We start from the raw sequence: 26,597 nt of genomic DNA, 5'->3' as shown, positions 1-26,597 counted from the left end.
TAACAGACAGACTAGCCGAAGCAAAACTAACAAACACACGCACAATAAGTCAAAGTCCACTATCCAAGTAAAAAACCAGGAGTTGTCAAAGTAAGAAATCGCTAATACCAGAGAAGAGTCAGAGAGTGGAGCCAAAGGGTGAAAATACCAGATATACAGATATAGTAGAAAGCTAGCTAGGAGTACAAACTGAGCTCTTTAGCAGGCAAAGACTGGGAGTAGACTGCCAGCTTATATGGAGCCAGAACAGGTGCTCCAATTAAGGTCAGCTGACCAGTCCAGACAGCCGTAACCCAACAACAAAAACAACAAAGAACCTGTCAGAACCTTTTAACCCTATAGGTTCTGACAATAGCCGTTTAAGGCCAAAATGGGCTTGGTCCGTAAGGGGTTGAATCCAATAGTTTATACAGCTTGGAGTTGGAAAAGATGCATTAAAAAAAGACGATATGATCAAAATACTCATTGCCTTATAAGTGTGCACACAGTGTCGGATTTTTATATATACCTTTTCTAATGAAGCCATAATCAGTATCCATGGAAACCCCAGTTATCTGTCTGTAGTGATTGGGTCCTTTACAACATAAACAAATATATATGTGGAGCAGTGTTGCTGATTTTAATAAAATTAGTCATTTTGGGTGAATCTCAAGACTGCTTAAATTCATAATACATGGGTTTTGTTATATTCTCGATGACATCAGGCTACCTTAGTAACATACAGACTGCAACTGACCAGCAACTGGAGGAGCTGAAACAGTCAAGAGAAAAGGGACCTCTTTTTCTTCTGTAATCTTTAGATGAAAGATCAGTGTTTACCTACCGGTATACTTGCCTGCATTTTCACATTGTCTCTTTAGACTGTAAAGTGTTTTCAAAATAGTAAGCAATAAATCGCACTACAAGAGCACCACAGCCTTTACATATTTCATGAATATTTTTATGTTATAGAGATAATCAGTTAGCGACTTCTTTGTGTGTGATATGTAGCCAGTGCATTGTAATGCTGGGAAAGGTCATCTGTTACTAAAACAGGCCCATCTGAAATAGGAAATCTATAAAAAGGTGGGTTTTATTTAAATGTCCCTATAGTTGTAGGTATATACAAGAAGGAAAACGGTGTGCACCTCGTGCAGGTAAACCAGGAGGATGTGCAAGGTATAAGTTATATAATGCTGAGAGCATAACACCTATGATCGCTTTTAGTATGTCGTGGAGGTCGCAGCATCCGGGTTCCTCTGGAAAACCAGCTGTGGGATCCAGTGAGTCAATGGGAGATAAAAAAACGATCAGAATGATCACAAAAAATAGGAACATCAGTAGGAGCGCAGACCTCTTGGTTTCTGATTTTTTTAAAATGGTCCTTTATTATAGCAAGGTGCAACACGTCATATCAAAGCGTTTCTAGCCCGTACCGGGCTCTTCTTCAGGCATAGTGAGTTTGGATAAAACATGTGCATATTTAAGACAGACTCATGCTTTGCTTCCGGGTTCGTTGTGCAGAATGCGGGAGCTGCAGGGAGATTGCGGGGGGCCTCAGCAGCGGGCCCCCCGCGATCAGACATCTTATCCCCTATCCTTTGGATAGGGGATAAAATATTTTTGCCCGGAATACGCCTTTAACCTCTTCAGGACACAGGGCGTATGGATACGGCAACATCTGGAGGGCTACCGTTTGGGCACCACTGTAACAGTGGTCTCCAAACTGTGACCCTCCAGATGTTGCAAAACTACAACTCCCAGCATGCCCAGACACCCCACCCCCCCCACTGTTTCCCTACCTGTGCCTGTCTCCAGCGACGATCGGGGGTCCCCACGCATCTTCTCCTCCAGGTACCGGCCTTCATCTTCTCCCCACGTTCCCCACGACATCCAGAGGTGGGCAAAATGCAACCCATTGTCCTTTACTGCCATTGGTCAGAATCAGTTCTGACCAATGTCAGGGGATAGGAGGAGATCGCAGCACTGCGACCTCGCTCCTAGCCCTCAGGATGATCGGGGCTGTCACTGACAGCTTTGATCATCCCTATTTTCCGGGTGAACGGGTCACCAGAGACCCGATCAGCCCGGAATAGCAGAAAATCGCATATCTGAATTGACATGCGATTTTCTGCGATCGCCGGCAATGTGCCGGGATGCCTGCTGAATGATTTCAGCAGGCATCCCAGTCCGGTCCCCAACCGGCTAGCGGCGGGGACCGGAATTCCCACGGGCGTATGCATATGCCCCACTTCCTTAAAGGGGTAGTCCGGTGAAAACTTTTTTTCTTTTAAATCAACTGGTGCCAGAAAGTTAAACAGATTTGTAAATTACTTCTATTAAAAAATCTTAATCCTTCCTGTACTTATTAGCTGCTGAATACTACAGAGGAAATTCTTTTATTTTTGGAATGCTCTCTGATGACATCATGAGCACAGTTCTCTCTGCTGACGTTATTATATTAATAATAATGCTTTATTTATTGTTGTCCTTAGTGGGATTTGAACCCAAGTCCCCAGCACTGCAAGGCAGCAGTGCTAACCACTGAGCCACCATACTGCCCTTAGCATACATCTGCTATGCACGGTTGCTAAAATGGACAGAGATGTCAGCAGAGAGCACTGTGCTCGTGATGTCATCAGTATTCCAATAAGAAAGGAACTTCCTCTGTAGCATTCAGCAGCTAATAAGTACTGGAAGGATTAAGATTTTTTAATAGAAGTAATTTACAAATATGTTAAACTTTCTGGCACCAGTTGATTTAAAAGAAAAAAGGTTTTCACCGGAGTACCCCTTTAAGGACTCGGGATGCAGGGCATATGCATACACCCGGCATCCTGAAGAGGTTAATAATATATATTAGTAATAAATGTTCATCATTACTAGCTTCATTCAATTCACTTGCCGCTACTACATTATCGTTTTCCAGAAATAATCTGCAGTGAGCATTTATATTTTTGAATTGCCATAGTGTTAGAAGCATGTCTGTTAGTACGTACCTTGCTTGTGCAATTGAAGCCATGGGCCTCCTCCAAAGTCTACTTAAAAAACTCCCTGTCAAACTCTTTGTTCTTATTCTTATTAAATCCTTGTCAAAAATCCTGGTCAGCAGATTTGGAGCAGAATAAGACTTTTTATTTCTTCACAAATTTCTGCTTAAAAAATACCATCTATGCACATAGTTGCAGATATTCCATTGAAATAAAAAAAAAAAAAATGTTCAAATCAACTGGTGCCAGAGTACCTCTTTAATGAGGCTCTGATTCCATTTGGCTTTTGATGTGGAATCTTCATAAAATCCCTATTTATTTAGTGTGTACTTACCCTAAAATTAACTGACAGAGACCCCCCCCCCCCACAGCTCATTAGGGGAGAGAAGCACGTAGCTGTGCAATTCACTCACCTACTCTCTGCAATCTCCATCCATTTGCACTAGATAAATTCCATAGACTTATAATAAAGTGCAAATGGACTGAGATCAGGCAGTAAAACCCACAGCCACGTGCCTACGATGTCTGGCATTAACCCTTTAGATGCTATAATCATGGTTGATCGTGGTGTCTAAAAGTCTGGTAAAACTCATCCCAATAACTCGGGTAGCAGATCAGGACCCAGCTACCTGTCCCGATCAGCTGTTAGGATGGAGGGAAGTCTCTTTTCTGCTTCCCTGCTGATCGCCACCCCAGTGCTGTAGGAAGCCATGGCAGCCTGGAGCAAAGGAGTGCTGAGGACACTGATCAATGGTGTGCGATAGCACAGCATTAAACAATCTAAAGACTACATGTACTTTTTGAGTATGGAGAAGAAAAGGTTTAGTCGCAAGGGGCGACACGCCTTCTTTACCATAAGAACTTTGAATTTATGGAATAGTCTACCTCAGGAACTATTCACAGCAGGAACGATTAATTCATTTAAAACAGGGTTAGATACATTTCTGGAACAAAATAACATTAATGTTTATGCAGAAATATAAAATTCCATCCCTTCCCCCAATATCCCACCACACCCCTACCCTTCAATTCCCTGGTTGAACTGGATGGACGTATGTGTTTTTTCGACCGTACTAACTATGTAACTATGTAGTAGTCTCCTATGGGGACAAAAAGTTTTGGAAGAAAAGGTTGATAAAAATGTTTATTATATCTATTGCAGCATGATACATTTTGGATAATTGAGATTGAAACTGCTGCATGCGTTTGGGTTGAATGAGATCTGCAGTTTCAAACCATATTTGTAATACTGTTGTGGTTTAGGTTTTATTTGTGTATGCAATTTTAGACAAGTTTTACATCTTTCTTATCTGTTTATATGATGATGACTATATAATTGGATATAGGTGTATCAGGTGACGTATGAGTAAGGGGTGGACTCCGCAACATTGTGTCAAATCCTGACAAGCTTTCCAAGAATGTATGCACTTTGGGTAGTCAAGCATTGGTGGAGCTCCACATGGGGGCAGTGATTATCGAAGGTGTGTGCACCAACTATTGACTGTTGCCAAAACGATGTTCTTCTCACGAGCCTCTTTGCCTCTCTTGATACATCCCATCACTTTGTTAGCCTTGGCAGCAGCTGCCTGGCACTGATCACTGAAATTGAGTTTTCTGTCCACAAGTACCCCCAAAGTCCTTTTCGGTAGAAGTTTTTTCTAATGTTTTATTCAGCACATAACCTTTGTAATATACTTCATAAAAATGTTTCCTTTTTATAGAAATCAGGGCTTAAAAAGATTACTAGCGGTGCCCATACCATCCACAATATATTCTTGTTAGGATGAAGCATCATCTTTGTCCCAGCTGAAGCACAAGTGAGGACAGGACTAGCACTCCTTTGTGCTCACTCCTGTCCTGTGTATCAGACTCCTGACTGAAAACAGAGTGTAGGGGTTTACAGAGCAGCCTGCAGTGATTGGATGACGAGACCCAGCACAGCACAGTAGACTCAGGGAGAGGAGTGAGGGCGGGCATAGTGCTTGCTCAGGCAAGCCCCTTTTTGAGCAGTGGCTATCAGAATGCGTGAGAAGCAGAACAGAGGGATTTGTGAGCCAAATACAGAAGCTAGACACATAAACAAGAAATGTAAAGAATCTAGTGAGTAACATTTGTAGGCATTATTTTTTTTTCCTGTGATGTGACAGGTACACTTTAAAAGGGATATCTTATAGGAAAGGTCCCCTTCCTTGTACTCACCAATGTTCTGGACTTTTAATGTTGGTGCCTTGGATCTACAGTCTCTTCTGGCATTGAACTTGTGCGTGAGTTTAATATGCTTGGATCATTATGGTCCTAAGGACTTCACTCCCTGGGTGCATATTAAACATAGAGCATTAATCATGAAATAATCACTCTTCGGGGGAGATTTATCAAAACCTATCCAGAGGAAAAATTGCTGAGCTGCCCATAGCAACCAATCAGATCGCTTCTTTCATTTTGCAGAGGCCTTGTTAAAAAAGAAAGAAGTGATCTGATTGGTTGCTATGGGCAACTCAGCAACTTTTCCTCTGGACAGGTTTTGATGAATCTCCCCCTTCCTCCTTGTATTATTTGGAGCTAAAGCTGAGCACACTGAACATGATTTGGCCATCTTACCTTATTTTTTAGGATACCATTTGTTAGGTATACACTTATTTTGAAACTCTTGGTTCTCCCAGTACCTGAGATGTTAAATTGATGGGAGGAGCTTGAAGAAAAAAGACTATATCTATATTTTTATTTTATTTTCAAATGTTAAAATGTTCAAAATGCTGCTAACTATGCTCAAGGCTTGCGGATGGTAAATTTGTTCCTTATTGTTCAGCGTCCAGATGCTAAGATCTAATGATTTCAGGAGCAGGATCATGAACAAGGAGACACTTCAAAGTCAGGTTAATTATGGCCGATTTACCATCACATTTAGACCGGTGTATTCTGTCAGACACTTACTTGTGTGAAATTGACTCTTTATGTCTATGTGTGATACACCACAATACAAGCTTTTAGATAGATTTTTTATGTGACAGAGAAGATCTACTTATGTGAATAGTTGCCGTGAAGTACTAGTATATAAAGCATTCTAATGTTGTTACATGAGATCTATCACCTTGTTATTAACAACCTGCATAGGTATCAGTTCAGGTATCCATTGTGTATTTGCTTAATTTAACTTATATTCTCATCTTTTACTTCACTTTAACATCATGTATTTTTATATTTTAAACTACATTGTTTGTTGAGAGACCCTATTCTGTTTCTAGGCATCATGGGGAACATGTCTCTGTTCCATGAATATGAGATGTAAATTACATGTTTTGCTGTGTAGACAGGGGATCAGTCTCTCATGTGAACCACTGTATTAAATAATCTCCTACTAGATCCTATGCCCAGTCACCACTGCCCTTTCTGTTTATCCAAATTCCCCTTCCCCCACATGCATGGAGAGCTGCTGAAGATATAAGAAAGCAGTTTAGATTAGGTAAGTCCATGCAATGATTAGCTGCAGAGTTATAGCACTCCCCTGACTCACACTATGTATCTCTTTCTAGGCAGATTGTCTAGTGTGTCCTGTGAGATCACAAAGAAACATTCTGAATCTGTATCTCATATGATGCTCTGTAGTGTGTGTTGAGGCTCTACCCTCTCTATCTTTGCAGTGTCAGAGGCATCATTGGAGATGTAACTGTATTGGAACATATCAGGGGAAATAGAAATCAAAATCTTCATCAATGCATGCATTCCATATAAACTAAAATATGCACATGAAAAACAGAACCTCCTCTACATTATTATTTATTTATTCACATGTACTGCACTATATAAGCACTACGGATTGGACATAAATATCAGAATGGTTATGAATTCCAGCATCCACCACTGTTCAGCTTATTAAAGGGTAACTCCTATTTGAGGTAGTCATAACAAAAAATACCCTAGTGGAGAAACAGGTAATTTTCAAACTGTAAACAACACAAGATCCCTAACCAGGGATCATTAAAGGGTTACTCTGCCCCTACACATCCTGGTTGTTTCCAGTGTAGGTGTGTCCCTGCACTGTCTGATACTGTTAGCTCCGATTGGATTGTCTCAGATAGCGTAGGGACCCCCCCAACTTTTAACACCCAGTTGGCTGTTTAGTCATATATTTCTGGTATGAATAACCCAGAAACTGTGCTACACAGAGCTATAAGAGAAGATGTTCTAGAATTCTTGTTTACCAAAATAGACCGGTCAGAAGAGGTTGCGCGTTCAAATCATTGTTGAACTACATTTAAAGTACTTTTAAAGGATACTATAAATGTTTTCTCTTCTGACAATTACACAAAAAATCATGATATATAATATATACTTTTAGTGAGCAACAAGTATATATGTTATTTTCTAATTTTTTCAGGTTGCCAGAGACCAATTGGGCTTTCCAATGAAAAGGCCAAGGTGTGCAGTTATAGTGGGTGGTATTATTGTAGCTCATGCCATGTAGATGATGGTTTCATTATACCTGCACGTCTAGTTCACAATTGGGACACATCGAAACACAAGGTAAGAAATCGTATAATTTTTTAAATAAAGACTAATTTATCAATAAACAAGTAGCTATGAAATATATAAATACAGTCATGGCCGTAAATGTTGGCACCCCTGAAATTTTTCTGGAAAATGAAGTATTTCTCACAGAAAAGGATTGCAGTAACACATGTTTTGTTATACACATGTTTATTCCCTTTGTGTGTATTGGAACTAAACAAAAAAGGGAGGAAAAAAAGCAAATTGAACATAATGTCACACCAAACTACAAAAATAGGCTGGACAAAATTATTGGCACCCTTTCAAAATTGTGGAAAAATAAGATTGTTTCATCACATGCTCCTTTAAACTCACCTGGGGCAAGTGACAGGTGTGGGCAATATAAAAGTCACACCGGAAAGCAGATAAAAAGGAGAGAAGTTCACTTACTCTTTGCATTGTGTGTCTGTGTTTGCCACACTAAGCATGGACAACAGAAATAGGAGAAGAGAACTGTCTGAGGACTTGAGAAACAGAATTGTGGAAAAATATCAATAATCTCAAGGTTACAAGTCCATCTCCAGAGATCTAGATTTGCCTTTGTCCATAGTGCGCAACATTATCAAGAAGTTTGCAACCCATGGCACTGTAGCTAATCTCCCTGGTCGTGGACGGAAGAAAGAAATTGATGAAAGGTGTCAATGCAGAATAGTCTGGATGGTGGATAAGCAGCCCCAAACAAGTTCCAAAGATATTCAAGCTGTCCTGCAGGCTCAGGGAGCATCAGTGTTAGCGTGAACTATCCGTCAACATTTAAATGAAATTAAATGCTATGGCAGGAGACTCAGGTGGACCCCACTGCTGACACAGAGACAAAAAAAAAAAGCAAGACTACATTAAGCCAAAATCCTTCTGGGAAAACATCTTGTGGACAGATGAGAGCAAGATAGAGCTTTTTGGTAAAGCACATCATTCTACTGTTTACCGAAAAGGGAATGAGGCCTACCTACAGTGAAATGTGGTGGAGTTTCAATGATGTATTGGGGTTGTTTTACTCCCTCTGGCACTGGGTGCCTTGAATGTGTGCAAAGCATAATGAAATCTGAGGATTACCAACGGATTTTGGGTCGCACTGTACAGCCCAGTGACAGAAAGCTGGGTTTGCGTCCGAGATCTTGGGTCTTCCAAAAGGATAATGACCCCAAACATAAGTCAAAAAGCACCCAGAAATGGATGGCAACAAAGCGCTGGTGAGTTCTGAAGTGGCCAGCAATGAGTCCAGATCTAAATCCCATTGAACACACATAGAAAAGGAAATGGACCGCTCACCCAGTAATCCCACACCTTCTGTGCGCGGATCCACCAGTCCCGCCTCCGGCTCCAATCAAGGAATGTAGAAAATACGTCCAGCACCAGGATGCGGTATAAAATTGGGTATATTTATTGAGTTGAAGACAGGCTACAATACACAAATTCTCTGACTCGTTTCACGCTTTCGTGCTTAGTCATAGAGTCATGACTAAGCGCGAAAGCGTGAAACGTGTCAGAGACTTCGTGTATTGTAGCCTGTCCTCAACTCAATAAATATACCCGTTTTTATACCGCATCCTGGTGCTGGACGTATTTTCTAAATCCCATTGAACACCTGTGAAGAGATGATAAAATTGCTGTTGGGAAAAGGTGTCCTTCCCAATAAAAGAAACCTGGAGCAGTTTGCAAAGGAAGAGTGGTCCAGCATTCCGGCTGAGAGGTGTAAGAAGCTTATTGATGGTTATAGGAAGCGACAGATTTCAGTTATTTTTTCCAAAGGATATGCAACCAAATATTAACCCCTTCCAGCAGAATCACGTCTATAGATGGCGAATAGCGCAGGTTCTTCGCGCATTCCGCCGTCTATAGATGGCAATCAGTTAACCCGGCGATCGCACAGGCTAACTGGCAGAAGTACTGCTGTTTCCAGCAGGGGACAACTTCTGCAACACCCCCCAGGACCATCTGTCAATGGTCCTGGTCAGTGATCACTGTTATTGGTCCCTGTGGACCAATCACAGTGAATGAGCTGACTGGCGGGTAAAGTTCATTTCCCCTGCTCTGCCCGCCACTAGAAGTCCAGACAGAGCAGGGGAAGATGACGCCGAGAGCTGCGGCGGGGACCACGGCACCTACCAAGTACCGGTGCGGCAGTGGGGACCGGCGGCAGGCTCTCAACATCTGGAGGCACCCGGGTTGGCGGCGGCCGCATCTGCATCAGAGGCAGCAGTGAAGCTCTTCACTGCTGCTTCTGGTAGTTTAAAAACTACAACTCCCAGCATGCCCTTTGGCTGTCTGTGCACGCTGGGAGTTGTAGTTTTGCAACATCTGGAGGGCCGCAGCTTGGAGACCACTGTGCAGTGGTCTCCAATCTGTGCTCTTCCAGATGTTACAAAAGACAGTCCAGGCATGCTGGGAGTTATAGTTCTGTAACATCTGTCCATTCAGATGTTGGCAAACTACAACTCCCAGAATGTCTGGGCATGCTGAGAGTTGTAGTTTTGCAACATCTGGAGGGCTACAGTTTGGACACCACTACACAGTGGTCTCCAAACTGTTCTCCTTTAGTTTTTGCAAAACTACAACTCTCAGCATGCCCTTCGGCTTCCTGGGCATGCTGGGAGTTGTAGTTTTGCAACAACTGGAGGCCCACGGGTTGGGAAACACTGGGTTAAGTAACAAACTCTCAGTGTTTTGCAACCAGCTGTAGCATAACTACAACCCCCAGCATGCACGGACAGGGTACATTCACAAAGGCGGATTTACAGTGACTTTCTAGCTGCAAGTTTGAAATGCAGCAAATTTTCCGCTGTAGCTCAAAACTTGCTGTAAACCCGCCTGTGTGAATGTACCCTAAAAACACTACACTAACACACAATAAAGAGTAAAACACTACACATACACACCCCTACACAGTCCCCCCCGCCTAACAATTTTTGGTGGGCTTTTTCTCCTTTTACCCCCTATGAAAAGGTAAAGTCGGGGTCTACTCCCAAAAATTTGTATTTTTTCACTAAAATGCTGGTGTTATCCCAAATAGGAAAAAAGCCCCCCCCAAATTTGTAACACCATTTCTTCTGAGTATATAAATGCCCCATAAGTGGACGTAAAGTGCTCTGCGGGCGAACTACAATGCTCAGAAGAGAAGGAGCGCCATTGGGATTTTGTAGAAAGAATTTGAATGGAATTGAAGGCCATGTGCGTTTACAAAGCACAAATGGGGCCAGAACAGTGGACCCCCCCCCCACATGTGACCCCATTTTGGAAACTACACCCCTCACGTAATGTAATAAGGGGTGCAGCGAGCATTTACACCCCACAGGTGTCTGACAGATTTTGTGAACAGTCGTCCGTGAAAATGAAAAATTTTCATTTTCATTTGCACAAACCACTGTTTCAAAAGTCTGTCAAACACCAGGGGGGTGTAAATGCTCACTGCACCCCTTATTACATTCCCTTAAGGGTTTAGTTTCTGAAATGGTGTCACATGTGGGGGGTTTCTGCTGTTCTGGCACCTGGGAGCTTTGTAAATGCACATGGCACCCGACTTCCATTCCAAACAAATTCACTCTCCAAAAGCTCCTTTTCTTCTGAGCATTGTAGTTCGCCCGCAGAGCACTTTACGTCCACATATGCGGTATTTCCATACTGAGAAAAAATGGGTTTACAAATTTTTGGGGGCATTTTCTCCTATAACCTCTTGTAAATATAGTAAATTTGGGGTAAAAAAATGCATTTTAGTGAGAATTTTTTTTTTCATTTACACAGCCGACTTTAACGAAAAGGCTCATTGTACCCCTTGTTATGTTCCTTGAGGGGTGTAGTTTTCATAATAGTATGCCATGTGTTTTTTTTTTTTGTCCTGGCACCATAGGGGCTTCCTAAATGGGACATTCCCCCCAAAAACCATTCCAGCAAAATTTGCTTTCCAAAAGCCAAATGTGACTCCTTCTCTTCTGAGCATGGTAGTGCGCCCGCAGTGCACTTGACGTCCACACATGGGGTATTTCCATACTCAGAAGAGATGGGGTTATAAATTTTGGGGGGCATTTTTTCCTATTACCCCTTGTAAAAATGTAAAATTTTGGGGAAAACCAGCATTATAGTGGAAAAAAAGAAATTCACTTACACATCCAACTTTAACAAAAATCATCAAACACCTGTGGGGTGTTAAGGCTCACTGGACCCCTTGTTATGTACCTTGTTATGTACTCCAAAATAGTATGCTATGTGTTTGTTTGTTTTTGCTGTTATGGAACCATAGGGGCTTCCTAAATGCGACATGCCCCCTGAAAACCATTTCAGCAAAATTTATTCTCCAAAATCCCATTGTCGCTCCTTCCCTTCTGAGCCATCTAGTGCACCCACAGAGCACTTTACATATACATATGAGGTATTTATGGGTTACACATTTTGGGTGGCATTTTCTCCTTTTACCCCTTGTAAAAATTCAAAAACTGGGTCTACAGGAACATGTTAGTGTAAAAAATAGAGATTTCAAATTTTCTCCTTCACTTTGCTGCTATTTCTGTGTCATTTTGTATACTTTGAGGGGAGCAGTTTTTATAATTGGGTCATTTATGGGGTATTTCTAATATGAAGACCCCTCAAATCCACTTCAAAACAGAACTGTTCCTTGAAAAATGCAGGTTTTAAAAATTTTGTAAAAAATAGGAAAACTGCTGCTGAACTTTGAAGCCCTCTGGTGTCTTCCAAAAGTAAAAACACGTCAACATTATGATGCAAACATAAAGTAGACATTTTGTATATGTGAATCAATATATCATTTATTTGGAATGTCTATTTTCCTCACAAGCAGAGAGCTTCAAATGATGCAAGCATTGACAAAAATTTACCACTATGATAAAGTAGAATATGTCACGAAAAAACAATCTCGGAATCAAATTCATAAGATTCCAGAGTTATTAATGCTTAAGTAACAGTGGCCAGATTTGCAAAAAAATGCTCTGGTCCTTAAGGCCAAAATGACCTCAGTCCTTAAGGGGTTAAGTTAAGGGTGCCAATAATTTTGTCCAGCCCATTTTTGGAGTTTGGTGTGACATTATGTCCAATATGCTTTTTTTACCTCCTTTTTTAGTTTCGTTCCAATATACACAAAGGGAATAAACATGTGTATAGCAAAACATTTGTTACTGCAATCCTTTTCTGTGAGAAATACTTAATTTTCTAGAAAAATGTCAGGGGTGCCAACATTTACGGTCATGACTGTACATACTATTTTAAAGCGTAATCTTATATTGGTTATACATGTTAAAGTCAGCCAAATCTGTCGATTTAAGCAGGGTCAGATTACTAAAGTGTGAGGGGCAGCAGATCGGTGTGTTGGATTTCAGCATACCTGATCCCTTTCTTAGGAAAATAAGCTGCCAGCAGATGTGTCTGGCAGCAGTTTTTTTCCCACTGACAGAGTGACTATTCCTGTCTACTGTATTAGATTTCACCCCACTGTTTGCTTCACACCTTAGGGTGGGTTCACACCATGATTTTGCTATACGGTTTCAGCATACGATTTCATTAAAAAAAAGTATGCAACCGTACAGAAAACCGTGTCCATAGACTTCCCATTCGAACCCGTATGCACCATATTGTATACGGTTGTCTCCGTTTTTCAAACCATATGTTTTTTTACTTTTTTTTTTCCGGACAGAAAACCGTGGACTACCACGGTTTTTGGTCCGGGTGAACAACCGTATTAAACCATATACGTTTTTTTTTTTAACATGGGAGTCAATGGGAACCGTGCAGAACCATATGTGCGTACAGTTCCATCCAGTTTTCACCATACGGTTTTTGACTTTCCACCGTTTTTTTTTCTTGGAATTTCAATCAGTTTCAAAGTTTCAAAGTGAAACTTTATTCATAATGGAGTGAAAAGTTCAAAACGTATACGTTTTTTTTCTTAAAACCGGACATCATTTTTCAAACCGTATACAGTTTTCAACCGTATACAGATAAAACTTTGTACACACATTTGATACAGTTTTGTCTGGGTTTGAGGAATCTTTTATTTTTTTTTATTTTTTTCAAAAACCTGATACAGGAACTGTATTGCAAAAACGTGGTGTGAACCCACCCTTAGACTGCCCAAAACTGACCTATAATTTCCTCCATGATTCTGCTGCTCTTTGCTAAGGTGATCTATAAGGCTAAGTTTCTACTTGTTTTATATTTTGGAAATACGCCAAGAAAAATGCCAATTCTGCCGCATGGCGTTTTTTTGGCCAAAACACGCTGTGGCCAGATGTTAGCTGTAAATCAATGAGAAATCGCAAAATTCTTATTCCACTTGGCATTTTTCACTTTGGCGTTTTTTAAATCCTTTTGGTGTTTTTTCACTCTTTTTTGGCGTTTTTCAGCTCCTTGGCGGTTTTCCAAAATCGCAGCATGTTGAGCCACTGGCGATCTTTTTTAGCCAAACTCATGGCGTTTTTCTCCCATAGAAGTCTATGGGAGTGAAAAAACGCCAAGAAAAATGATATGTGGGTTTTAACTTTGGCGTTTTTTCAGGCAGTTTTTATTCTTTTTTTGGACTTTAGCGATCCCAAAAAGTGATGGAGATACCTTTTTTAATAAAATTTCGTAGGGGACCATTAAAAATAATAAATAAAAAAGATACAGTAGTGAAGGAAAAAATTGTATCTAACTAAATTTATCTGCTGTATATATACACCTATTCATATTTCCTGTGATTGGCCAGATGGTTCCAGCCAATCACAGCTCTCTGTGGGAAATAGGAATATGTGTATACACAGTACCTGCATTAACAGACAGATCGCAGCAAGTGTCAGAAGTTACACTCAATGCGATGTCTATTAATGCAGATATTACAGCTCCCAGCATTGTGTTGGGAGTAGTTGTACCTGCAGGTAAGAACAGATCACAACGGGTATCACTACTGACATCCGCTTCGATCGTCCTGTCTATAGCAGAGATGCAGAGTGGCTGTATACATCGCTCACATCTCTGCTCTGTACTCTGGCCACTCACTCATTCATATTTCCCTCTGAGAGCGGTAATTGGCTGCAAACATCGGGCCAATCACAACTCTGGGCGGAAAATATGAATGACTGAGTGGCCGGCCGGAGTACAGAGCAGAGATGCGAGTGCTGTATACAGCCGCTCTGCATCTCTGCTATATAATGGACGATCGCATCGGGTGTCAGACTGACACCCGGGGCAATATGTCTATTAGTACAGGTACTACTACTCCCATCATGGAACAGTCTGTTCCATGCTGGAAGTAGTAGTACTACCTTAAAAATTTTATAGAGAAAAAAAAGTGAAACACACACTTTATTAAACATTCATTAAAATTTAGTTATAAAAAATTAAGATTTCGGTAAATAGATTTTTTTCCATCACTACTGCATCCTTTTTTATTTTATTTATTTATTTATTTTTTTGGTACCCAACAAATTTTGGGTAGCAAAAAAAACGACAAAAATGCAATTTCCACACAAATGAAAAAACACCAGCAAAAACGCCAGATGCAGGACATTGCCCTGGCGTATTTTCAGGTGTTTTTTTTCAACCCAAAAAACGCAGGACAAAAAACCAAGTAGAAACTTAGCCTAAAAAGAAAAAAAAGCAGGTGAAAGTTGTCTGTACAGAGCAGGGTGTGCTCCGTACAGACAATTGAGGGGCAACACCCTTAAACAGCTGTCTGCAGGTGGGTATACTTTCCTTCTGGAGAGATTTCTGGCTTGGCATACATTCCCAGTTAGATTCTAAGACTTGTTTGGTGTAAAACATTAACTAACAGGAAGCATGAGAAAAACGGTTTAGATTTTAAGACACTTCAGTCCATGGACGTTCACAGGAAGGCCTTAGGGTTCCCAGTTGTGTAATACTTGAAACTTGGACATGTAGTTCATTTGAATAAGCTTTTAGTAGAGGTAATAGGTCACTTTTCTTATTAGCAAATGTGTAGTTGCATGTCCTTTAATGTCTATGCAAAAAAAAGAAAAAAAATTGATATAAAAAGTTGAAGTAATAATACAGCTACATTTTATCCTCCTTGAACTAAAATGTATTGATTTCTTTTTCTTCGTCTAGCGGTGAGGCTTTTTAATGCACTTTCCAGCCTTAATTAGGAGTTATTTGCGATTTAGCTGAACTGGCTTGGTACAATATGTCTAGAGAAGATGATATTTAAAATCTAAAGAAAAAACCTTTCTGCCATCATTTGCTTTCCTGCAATAGCACAATTTAGCTCTGTCTCAGTGTAAACATGGACTTAAGAGTCTGGAAGCCTAATGGCATTGCTCAATATATCATTTTCCATCATTCTATTCTCAAGTGTCATAGACAAAATTTCCCCCATGCTTAAGAATGGAATACATTAGCAGAAGCTATTTCATCTTTTCCCTACTCTGTTTAAGTGAAGACATAATAAGAAAAAAAATAGTTCAGTGGTTTCTGGTAATTAATCTACTTTTGATGCAGTTGACCTACGTGGTGTATATTGTGTATCTACCTCTGAAGGGAACCTGTTATTAGTTTTATGTTGTTCTGACCACAGGCTGCCTCATTACATATGACTATGGGGGAACATCTTAAAGACTGTCATATCACATGTCCGTTCCGAGGGAGAGTACACTAGCACAAAATGCACCAATTTGTTACACATTGAAATCTTTGCAGTGGATTTCCACTCAATGTAAGCCAGTTCATAGTGTATAGTATTGTGTGTGTACCAGGTTGCCTGAGGCCACACCTCCTTACTTTTTTCTTTAAAAAAAAAAAGAGAGAGAGAGATTGGCGTAAATCCGCCAATAAGTTGCATATTTCTATGCAAATCAGCTTCATGCTAGACTTTGCGGTTTTTATGCTAGAAAATTTCCATACATAACATAATAAACAATAAATCCCCCCCACCCCTATGTTTTAATAAGAACCAGGCGTGGGGGGAATTTCCTACTGGCTGGATCACGTCTTCAATCTTTTAACGTAAAACAAAGGGAGGAATCTATTAACATTGTGCACTTTTTGTGGCAAATAAAAAAATGTTTATTTAACTTTCACACTTACCACTTCTTAGAAAGTTAGCATGGCTTAGCATTGTTTCTGGTTACTAAATTTGTAGACCCCCCCCCCCCCCCCCCCCCATGCCCCATAGTACTTTATCATGAGTCTTTTGCTGTTTAATGCTGCCCATAGTGGGGAATAGTATGAAACTAATGACAGATATTTATTAATATCTTGTTGTTTATTAGTAGAGATGAGCGAACTTACAGTAAATTCGATTCGTCACGAACTTCCCGGCTCGGCAGTTGATGACTTTTCCTGCATAAATGAGTTCAGCTTTCAGGTGCTTCGGTGGGCTGGAAAAGGTGGATACAGTCCTAGGAGACTCGTTCCTAGGAATGTATCCACCTTTTCCAGCCCACCGGAGCACCTGAAGGCTGAACTAATTTACACAGGATAAGTCATCAACTGCCGAGCCGAGAAGTTTGCGACGAATCGAATTTACTGTAAGTTCGCTCATCTCTATTCATTAGCGTAAGCCTACAGCAGGAAAAGTATTGTAGGGATTACTGTACATATCTCACACTATGCTTAGTTTACTAATTGAGTCTTTAATAAGTTTTAAATTTGGATTTTTTAACCACTTAAACATCTCTCCGGTTTCTTCCATTTATCGTACTAACTATGATCAGACACACTGGGTGGTTGCATCACGATCAACTCTCAGATAATACATTGAACTCTTACCCATAGGCAACATTTGCCAGTTGTGTGTAAACATTTTATTTTGAGAATGTTTGATCACGGGCAGATTATTGGGTCCCAGAGGTGAGATGCCAGTATTTCTGAGAATTGTTGGCTGTACACACCCCCTTTGGGCAACTATGAAGAAAATGAAGTCTTTCTCACAGAAAAGGATTGCAGTAACACATGTTTTGCGATACGTTTATTCCCTTTGTGTGTATTGGAACTAAACTAAAAAAGGGACGAAAAAAAGCAAATTGGACGTAATGGCACACCAAACTCCAAAAAGGGGCTGGACAAAATTATTAAATTAGAGAAGAAAATACAGACGATTCCCCATCTGGCGTCTGCTCCCAAAAACCAGTGTGCAAAGATCTTGTAAAATAAATTGGCTTTTAATGGTAAAACAAAATATAGGGTGCAACACAGTTGTTTTCGAACCCAGGACGGATTCTTCTTCAGGCAGTGGGTATTACAGGCACAAGTATGTGCTGGTTTAAATATACATCCCGGGCATTGGATTGGATCACAATAAAAACGTCAAAACATTGGTGAAACAAAAAACACACAAAATTTGCAATTCATTTACAATTTTCAATAGATTAAAAATGGGTGTAGTAGTAGCCCAAGATATTGAGTTCTGAGAAAAATGTGTGGTTATGTTTTGTGCTTTCCGCAGCGCTGGAGGTCTCTGCTTGGGGACCCACTCACGCGACGGGCTGCGGTATCTGTAGGTGCCTGATTGGTTTTCCCTTTTGGGGAGGATAGTATTGTTCTACTCAATAAATGAGATGTTCTGTTGAATTTCAGTAATTTCAATGTTGCAGTCGTGTGTTTCGTACTACCCTTTGGGATTACATATCCTCCAACAACCGCTACAGCAAGGTTCCTGCAGCCGTTAACGTCGCGACGTGGGCACCCTTTGGGCTGCTTATCGACCATCCGGACTATCCTGCGTTGACACCTTTCATAAATTTTTCTGTTCCGTCCACGCCCAGGGAGATTATCTACAGTGCCATGGGTTGCAAACTTCTTGATAATGTTGCACACTGTGGACAAAGGCAAATCTAGATTTCTGGAGATGGACTTGTAGCATTGAGATTGTTTGATATTTTTCCACAACTTTGGTTCTCAAGTCCTCAGACAGTTCTCCTCTCCTCTTTCTGTTGTCCAAGCTTAGTGTGGCACACACAGACACACAATGCAAGGACTAAGTGAACTTCTCTCCTTTTTATCTGCTTTCAGGTGTGATTTTTATTTTGCCCACACATACTTGCCACAGGTGAGTTTATAGAAGCACCACATACTTGAAACAATCTTATTTTTCCACAATTTTGAAAGGGTGCCAATAATTTTGTCCAGCCTATTTTGGGAGTTTGGTTTGACATTATGTCCAATTAACTTTTTTCCCTCCCTTTTCTGGTTTAGTTCCAATACACACAAAGGCAATAAACATGTGTATAGCAAAACATGTGTAAGGCTGGGTTCCCATTACGTTTTCCCCCATACGGGAGAGCATACGGCAGGGGAGAGCTAAAAACTTGCGCTCCCGTATGCCTTTCTATGCACTCCCGTATGTAATTCATTTCAATGAGCCGACCGCAGTGAAACAAAAATGAGCCGACCGGACCGAACGTTTCACTGCAGTCAGCTCATTGAAATGAATTACATACGGGAGCGCAAGTTTTTAACTCTCCCCTGCCGTATGTGCTCCCATATGGGGGAAAACGTAATTGGAATCCAGCCTTACTGCAATCCTTTTCAGTGAGAAATACTTTATTTTCTTGAAAAATTTCAGGGGGGCCAACATTTACGGCCATGACTGTAAATGAATGAAATTTCATCCTTATTAGTATACAAAATAAGAGAATTTAAACACAACACCAACAAAATAGGTGCATACAAGGAGTTAATAAACTGTAGTACTGAGTTATATTTACCATCCAATAAAGTGCATGGAATAAAGATTAAACTGAATAAGCTTGCAGCAAATATGGGCAATAATTATCAAGTGTGAATACACCCTAGATCCACGCACAGGTGTAAATACACTGTATGAAACATAAGTAGATATAGGCACAACAAAAAGTAACAAATCACAAATTACTTTAAAATCTGATTTGTGCTATGTGCCATAAGAGTAAAGATAATCAAATACAAATTATCTTACCAAAACCTAAATACACATACTGCCAACTCAAAAATACAAATATCTAAACCTTATTTTTATTTAGTAAACTATAGGCTTTGATAAAAATAAATACTTAACATCATATACTTTAAAATGCTTTAAAGAGGTACTCCGGCACTACTACATCTTATCCCTTATCCAAAGGATAGGGGATAAGATGCCTGATAGCGGGGGTCCCGCCGCTGGGGACCCCCGTGATCTTGCATGGAGCACCCCGTTACAATCAGTCCCAGGAGCATGTTCGCTCGGGGTCTGATTACCGGCGATCACGGGCCGGAGCATTGTGACGTCACGGCTCCGCCCCCCTGTGAGGTCACGCTCCGCCCAATTAATGCAAGCCTATGGGAGGGGGCGTGACAGCAGTAATCAGACGGAGCGAACATGCTCTGGGGACTGATTGTAACGGGGTGCTGCGTGGGGTCCCCACGGGGGGTCCCTTTGGATAGGGGATAAGATGTCTTAGCACCGGAGTACCCCTTTAAATCAAACAGTTACCAGAGATCCTTAAAGGAGTACTCTACCCCTAGACATCTTATCCTCTATCTCAGCACATGTTCAGAACGCCGCAGTACCGGCCCAATTAAAAATTCACTCACTAGATATAAAGGGCTGAAGTACAATATAAAGCCTTATACAAAAATAAATACATACGGACCAATAGAAGTGATATTTGCGGGGGTCTTCTCCTTCCCCCCTCCTCCATTGCTTCACATAGTGAAGCGTTCTGAGGAGAGGGGGGCCAAGTCGGAGGAGGCCAGGCACAGCACTCAGGATCGGAGCTGCTCTCTGATCCTGAGTTAGCCCTATAGACGCTGGATGGAGCTCCCTCTGTTCAGGACCGGCGCTCTGCAAGGTGACAGCAGAATGCCGATCGGTTGCATGGCAACCGGAGGCCTGACAATGTCCTCCGTTGTCATGGCAACAAACTGCTATACTATGTATGTCAGTGTAAAACTGACAGGCATAGGCATAATACAGTGGAGTACAGATGTGTACTCCACTGAATTATGTGTATGATCAGCAAAAAAATTTATCTAATGTATAACAATATGGAATAAAAAAATTTGAAAAAAATTCTAAAACATTTAAAAATAAAAAAATATATAAAATACTATATAATAAATTATATACACACACACACACATATATATATATATGTAAAAAAAAACATATGCAAAATTAGTCCCCCCCAAAAAAAAACATGTCCTGCAAAATGTAATATAAATGTAATAAAATATGAAAGATTTATATAAATTTGTATTGCCATAATGGTACCAACCTGCACAGTAAAGTTATTATGTCATTTATACTGCATGACGAACGACCTGAAAAACTCATAAAAAAATTTGCAGAATAGATTTTTTTTATTCATACCACCTCATAAAAAGTAAAATAAAAAATTATCAGAGTGTCACATGTATCCCAGAATGGTACCAATGAAAGCGTCAACTTGTCTCCGAAAAATATTCTTGCACCCCAAGGCCTTTGCAACTTTATATGATGCCAACAAAATATCCTAAACTAAAAGGAGGCCCCAAATCCATATAGCACGCCTTTTTGTCTGAGGCCTGTGTGTGAGTCACGTAGTGCACAAAGGTCACACATGGGATATTTCTAAATACATCAGAATTCAGGGAATACATTTTAAGTAGCAATTCTTTGTCAACACTTACTGTGCTACAGAAAAAAAATACCGTATATGCCGGCGTATAAGACGACTAGGCGTATAAGATGACCCCCGACTTTCACAATTAAAATATAGAGCTTGGGATATACTTGCCGTATAAGACTACCCCTCCTACCGCGATGTACAGTACCTTGTAGTTCCCCCCATATTAAGTAGGCAGTATAGTTCCCCCACATTAGGTAGGCAGCATGTTCCCCCACAATAGTAAGAAGCTCCCCCACATTAGGTCAGCAGCTCCCACACATTAGGTCAGTAGCTCCCCCACATTAGGTCAGCAGTTCCCCCACAATAGTAGGCAGCTCCCCCCACAATAGCCGGCAGCTCCCCCCACAATAGTCTGCAGCTCCCCCCCACAATAGTAGGCAGCTCCCCCCCACAATAGTAGGCAGCTCCCCCCCACAATATTAGGCAGCTCCCCCCACAATAGTAGGCAGCTCCCCCCACAATAGTAGGCAGCTCCCCCCCACAATCGTAGGCAGCTCCCCTCCCCCAAAATAATAAGCAGTTTCCCCACAATAGTAGGCAGCTCCCCTCCTCCACAATAGTAGGCAGCTCCCTCCCCCACTATAGTAGGCAGTTCCCCCACAACAGTAGGCAGCTCCCCCACAATAGTAGGCAGCTCCCCCCACATTAGTAGGCAGCTCCCCCCACAGACATACAAGCCATATAGAGTGTATGGCTGGAGGCTGTATGTCTGTGTACTGCCCCCCACAGTGTTCCGGTCACCGCTCCTCCGGCCCGGGGTCACAATCTACTGCTATGGCCTATGGACCATAGCAGCACTCCCAGGACCGGAGGAGCGGTGATCGGAACACTGTAGATGACGCGCTGCCGGTCACTCACCAGGCCCCGGCCGGCGCGTCCTCCTGCGGAGGAGGACGCGCGGCGGCTGGGGAATGGTTAGTGACCCGCGGACATCCTTATGTCCCAAAAAGATTTTTCGGGACACAGGGATGTCCGGCATAGGAATACTTATGATTATCTGCCCGGGCCGGCTCCTGTGTGCGGCTGCAGTCGGGGGCCAGCCAGAGCATGTAAAAACTAATTCATGTATACTAAAAACCAGGGTGCCTCCAGCTGTTGTGAAACTACAACTACCAGCATGCCTTTGCCAGCATGCCTTTGCCGGTCCGGGCATGCTGGGAGTTGTAGTTTCACAACAGCTGGAGGCACCCTGGTTTTTAAGTATACAGTTATTAGTTTGTACATGCTCTGGCCGGCCCCCCGCCTGCAGCCGCACACAGGAGCTGGGCGGGCAGATAATCATAAGTATTCCTATGCCGAACCCCAATACCCGGCGTATAAGAAGACCCCCGACTTTTCAGAAGAAAATTCGGGGTTAAAAAGTCGTCTTATACGTCGGGATATACGGTAGATTAAAATACAAAAAAAATGAAATTTAAAAATTCCGCCTCCACTTTACTTTTATTTCTGTGAAACACCTAAAGGGTTAATAAACTTATTTAATGTCATTCTGACTCTTTAAGGGTCTCTTCACACGTACAGTATTCTGCACAGATTTGATGCACAGGATTTCAAGCTGTATTCAGTCATTCAGTTTACATTGAAATCTACAGCAGAAAATTCTGCACATGAAATCTGCGCAGACTACTGTACGTGTGAATAGACAATAAAGTGGTACTCCACTAGAAAACATTTTTTTTAATCAACTGGTGCCAAAAAGTTTAAAAAAAATCTTAATCCTTCCTGTACTTATCAGCTGCTTTATGCTCCACATGAAGTTATTTTCTTTTTGAATTTTCTTTCTGTCTGACCACAGTGCTCTCTGATGACATCTCTGTCCATTTTAGAAACTGTCCAGAGCAGGATAGGTTTGCTATGGGGATTTGCTTGTACTCTGGACAGTTCCTAAAATGGACAGAAGTGTCAGCAGAGAGCACTGTGGTCAGACAGAAAGTTTTTCCAGTGGAATACCCCTTTAAGGGGTGCAGTTTTTAAAATGGGGTGTTTTATGGGGGTATCTAACATACAGGCCCCTCAATTCCACTTCAGAACTGAACTGGTCCCTGAAAAATAAGATTTTGAAATTTTCTTGAAAATCTGGAAAATAGCTGTTAAACTTATAAACCTTCTAACATTCTAATGTAAAATAATGTTTATCAAATGATGGAAACATAGAGTAGACATATTGTAGATGTGAATTAATCATTAATTTGGTGCGGCATGACAATTTGTCGCACAAGCAGAAAATGTAAAAGCTAGAAAAAATTTTATCATTTTTTTTTTCACAAAATTTTGGAGTTTTTCACAAAAAACGCTGAATATATCAATAAAAATTTACCACTAATGTAAAGTACAAACTGTCTGTAACAAGGAATACATAAAAAAAAAAAAAAACCTGGGTGATAATGGGCTTAATATAGATTAATAACTAAATAAAATAAAGCCCACCGCATGAAATAAAGTATCTCTTGTGCAAGAATAATAATAAATAAGACAGATAAAAAGTATTAAAAAAAACATCCTGGAGATGCCTTTGCAAACATTAGACAGAAAAAAAGTATAAAATATCTATATTTCTCTAGGTTTTGGCATGATTAACAACAACATGACTTCTGCTGTATTATAGTGTCCTGTGCCCACCTTTTCTGCAACCCCTAGGGTGCGCTTATGACCTTCACCCTATGGAGTCTCTTCATGCTCACTTGGGAGAATTTCCAGGTGTAAATTCTGTGTGCAGCAGACACTGTCGGGAAAAAATGGTGCTAGGACCACTCTGACTCTGCCGAAAGAATAAACATGTTCATTTTTAAGGTGGAATCCAGAATTGGAATTTTATGCCAGAGTGCACAGTACAGCACATTCCTATTAAAGACAATTTCTCCCTGTAAAGTGACCTCTTTTTCCAGGTATCCAAGCAGGCAAAAGAGTTCTTGGAGTATGTGTATGAAGAGCCATTGATTGATGTGCAGCAGGAGAACCCATTGCTGTACCGGCATGTGGATGCACTAGAACAAGTTGTACGTCTCAGGCAGCAGCTAAAGTCACTTCGAGCCTATTTATTCAGCTGTCGTGCAGTGGTTGCGGAGGATCTGCGTAGGAGGTGAGTGATAAAAGTATCAGCTAAAAAATTGGAATTTTTATTTTAATGTATGTCTTATTAAATAATGCTTGTGGGTTCCAAATCACTCATTGATTAACCCTCAACTGAGGATGGCATTCAAAGGTGCCTGCTGTATGCCAAGCAGAGTGTCTCTTTATGCTGTCAGGCTAATAGAGATTTCACATCCATATGGCATATTTTGTATGATTTTGGGCACCTGTATATGAAGGACAGGGCTGAGCTGGAGTGGTGCATGTATATGCTCACTGCTTCTCTCCACTGCACTCTGGGCCCTACCCTTGGAGATGCACTGATGTGAACAGAAGTGACAGCCGACTCAGCCAATCACCAGCAGAGACAGGACCCCATCTCAGTCGGTGATTGGCTGAGTGGCCTGGATCAGACACCTACCCCCTTTGAATAGGAGACACGTTTTTTTTTAAAGTGGATAACTCCTATAAGGCAGCTGTGTATTTGTGTTGCAACTCATATACGTAATTTTGTTTTAGTTGGGGAACTCTCTTGAGAGATATGGGAGTTCACCAACCAAAACAATAATGTATGTTAAAAACACAGAATGTGAACCAAGCCTCATAAGGTCCACATTGAAAAGTGTTTATACTGATTGTAGCCATTTCTTTAAAAATAAAACGTTTTAAAGGGGTTATCCAGGAAACATTATCTTGCTCTCAAATTTCAATTAAGGTCCCTTTGGACCTAATAGATCTTTGTGAATATGCGCAACACTGTTTGGATGAACAATTATGCTCCACCAGTCAAGGTTATTATGCATGTTCATATGTAAACTCTGACACATCTGATGTCATATTATGTTGTATGTATGTTATGATGTCATATTATGTTACATTTCTTATGTTTATAAAATTCAATAAAAAACATTGTGAAACAGGAAACAACTTTTTTTTTTAAATATCAACTGGCTCCAGAAAGTTAAACACATTTGTAAATTACTTCTATTAAAAAATATTAATCCTTTAGGTACTTATGAGCTTCTGAATTTGAGTTGTTCTTTTCTGTCTAAGTCCTCTCTGATGACACGTGTCTCGGGAACCGTCCAGTTTAGAAGCAAATCCCCATAGCAAACCTCTTCTAAACTGGGCGGTTCCCGAGACACGTGTCATCAGAGAGCACTTAGACAGAAAAGAAGAACTCAACTTCAGAAGCTCATAAGTACTGAAAGGATTAAAAAAAATTTATAGAAGTAATTTACAAATCTGTTTAACTTTCTGGAGCCAGTTGATATATAAAAAAAAGTTTTTTCCTGGATAACCCCTTTAAAACGTGTGCATGTTTCTTCAGTGCATAGGGTAAAACATCAGTCCTGTCTATTGTGTACTTTACCTTATATGATACTAACCTTGCAGGGGCAGTGTCCTAAGTTATTTTGAGTTTTGACGTCCATAGTGTACAAAAAGAAGGGTAGTTTACATGTTTTTTGTTGTTGTTGCAGTCCATACTATGTCATCCATGTGTTAATAATTCAGTAAGCATGACCAATGGAAGTCCTATGATAAACAAACTGGAACCCTCTGTTAATTTTGCTGTCGGTGAACTAAAAGGCAGAATGATTAATGGGATTGGGACGCTCCTGTATTTACTGTTCTTTTCCTGCACTCATCCTTATTAGGTCAATTGTGTGCAGATATATGATTTGTTAAAAAGAAATGATGCAGCTCTGGATATTGATATACACAAACATTTGTGAAATTACACAAAAAACATTGCTAAACTGCCCCCAAAGTCTTCATTTTGTATGACACTTACACTTTAGGAAAGGCTATGTTTTCACCCACAATACTCATAACAGATATCACATGTGAGTTGCTTTCCTATACTGATGGCTGCTGAGTGAAACTGAATTTACATTGGTCAGGGTCCCTTTCTCTGTGGTACTTATTGTTATCCTAATTAGAAAAGCAACTATTTAACTTATCAGGACCCCCTTGAAACTACAAGCGCTGGCAAAGAGTATACAATTAGAAGTTGTTCACTCAGCCCTTTTTACTTAAAGGGGTATTCCAGGAATATATTTTTTTTATTTAACTATGTTATATGGGCTGTAAAGTTAGGGTCTATTCCTGTGGCAGAATTTCCGCTTATCCACCCCAATTCCGCTTCTGCAGATTGTGTGCTGAATTGGTGCAGAAAATTCGGCAGAAGTGTGGACTCCCATAGAAGTGTATTGGGCTTTTATTTGAGGAGGAATTCCTCAAGCGGAATTCCGCTTGAGGAAATTCTGCCATGTGAATAGACCCCATAGTGTAGTTTATAATATAGTGTCTGTACTTGTGTGTGTTGGTGGTCTCACATTTCTTCTGTGATTTTTGCCTCAATATTTATTTTTAACAGCATACAAAATTACTCAGGTCTAAGGTTACATTGCGGTCGAGAGGTGACATCACTAGGTGTGCAAAGTGA

General features: G+C 40.8%; 1 protein-coding gene and 1 long non-coding RNA gene across 3 annotated transcripts in view; one reads left to right on the top strand and one right to left on the bottom strand.

The window, feature by feature from the left end:
• LOC130284307 (uncharacterized) overlaps nt 1-5,303 on the bottom strand; it is a 71,142-nt gene extending 65,839 nt beyond the window's left edge. Inside the window, exon 1 of the long non-coding RNA XR_008846977.1 lies at nt 5,169-5,303. This is a non-coding gene — a long non-coding RNA (uncharacterized LOC130284307). The remainder of the gene's footprint in view (nt 1-5,168) is intronic.
• The window catches only part of PLEKHM3 (pleckstrin homology domain containing M3), a 232,986-nt gene that overhangs the window by 90,972 nt on the left and 115,417 nt on the right, over nt 1-26,597 (top strand). For both annotated transcript variants that reach the window (XM_056534528.1, XM_056534529.1), the window contains exons 4-5: nt 7,345-7,490; nt 23,965-24,158. In XM_056534528.1, coding sequence (XP_056390503.1) covers nt 7,345-7,490; nt 23,965-24,158 — 340 coding nt within the window. The remainder of the gene's footprint in view (nt 1-7,344; nt 7,491-23,964; nt 24,159-26,597) is intronic.

The sequence above is a fragment of the Hyla sarda genome, chromosome 8 (assembly GCF_029499605.1).
Source record: "Hyla sarda isolate aHylSar1 chromosome 8, aHylSar1.hap1, whole genome shotgun sequence".
NCBI classification, from domain to species: Eukaryota; Metazoa; Chordata; class Amphibia; order Anura; family Hylidae; genus Hyla; species Hyla sarda.
This window is presented reverse-complemented; position numbering and strand designations above follow the sequence as displayed.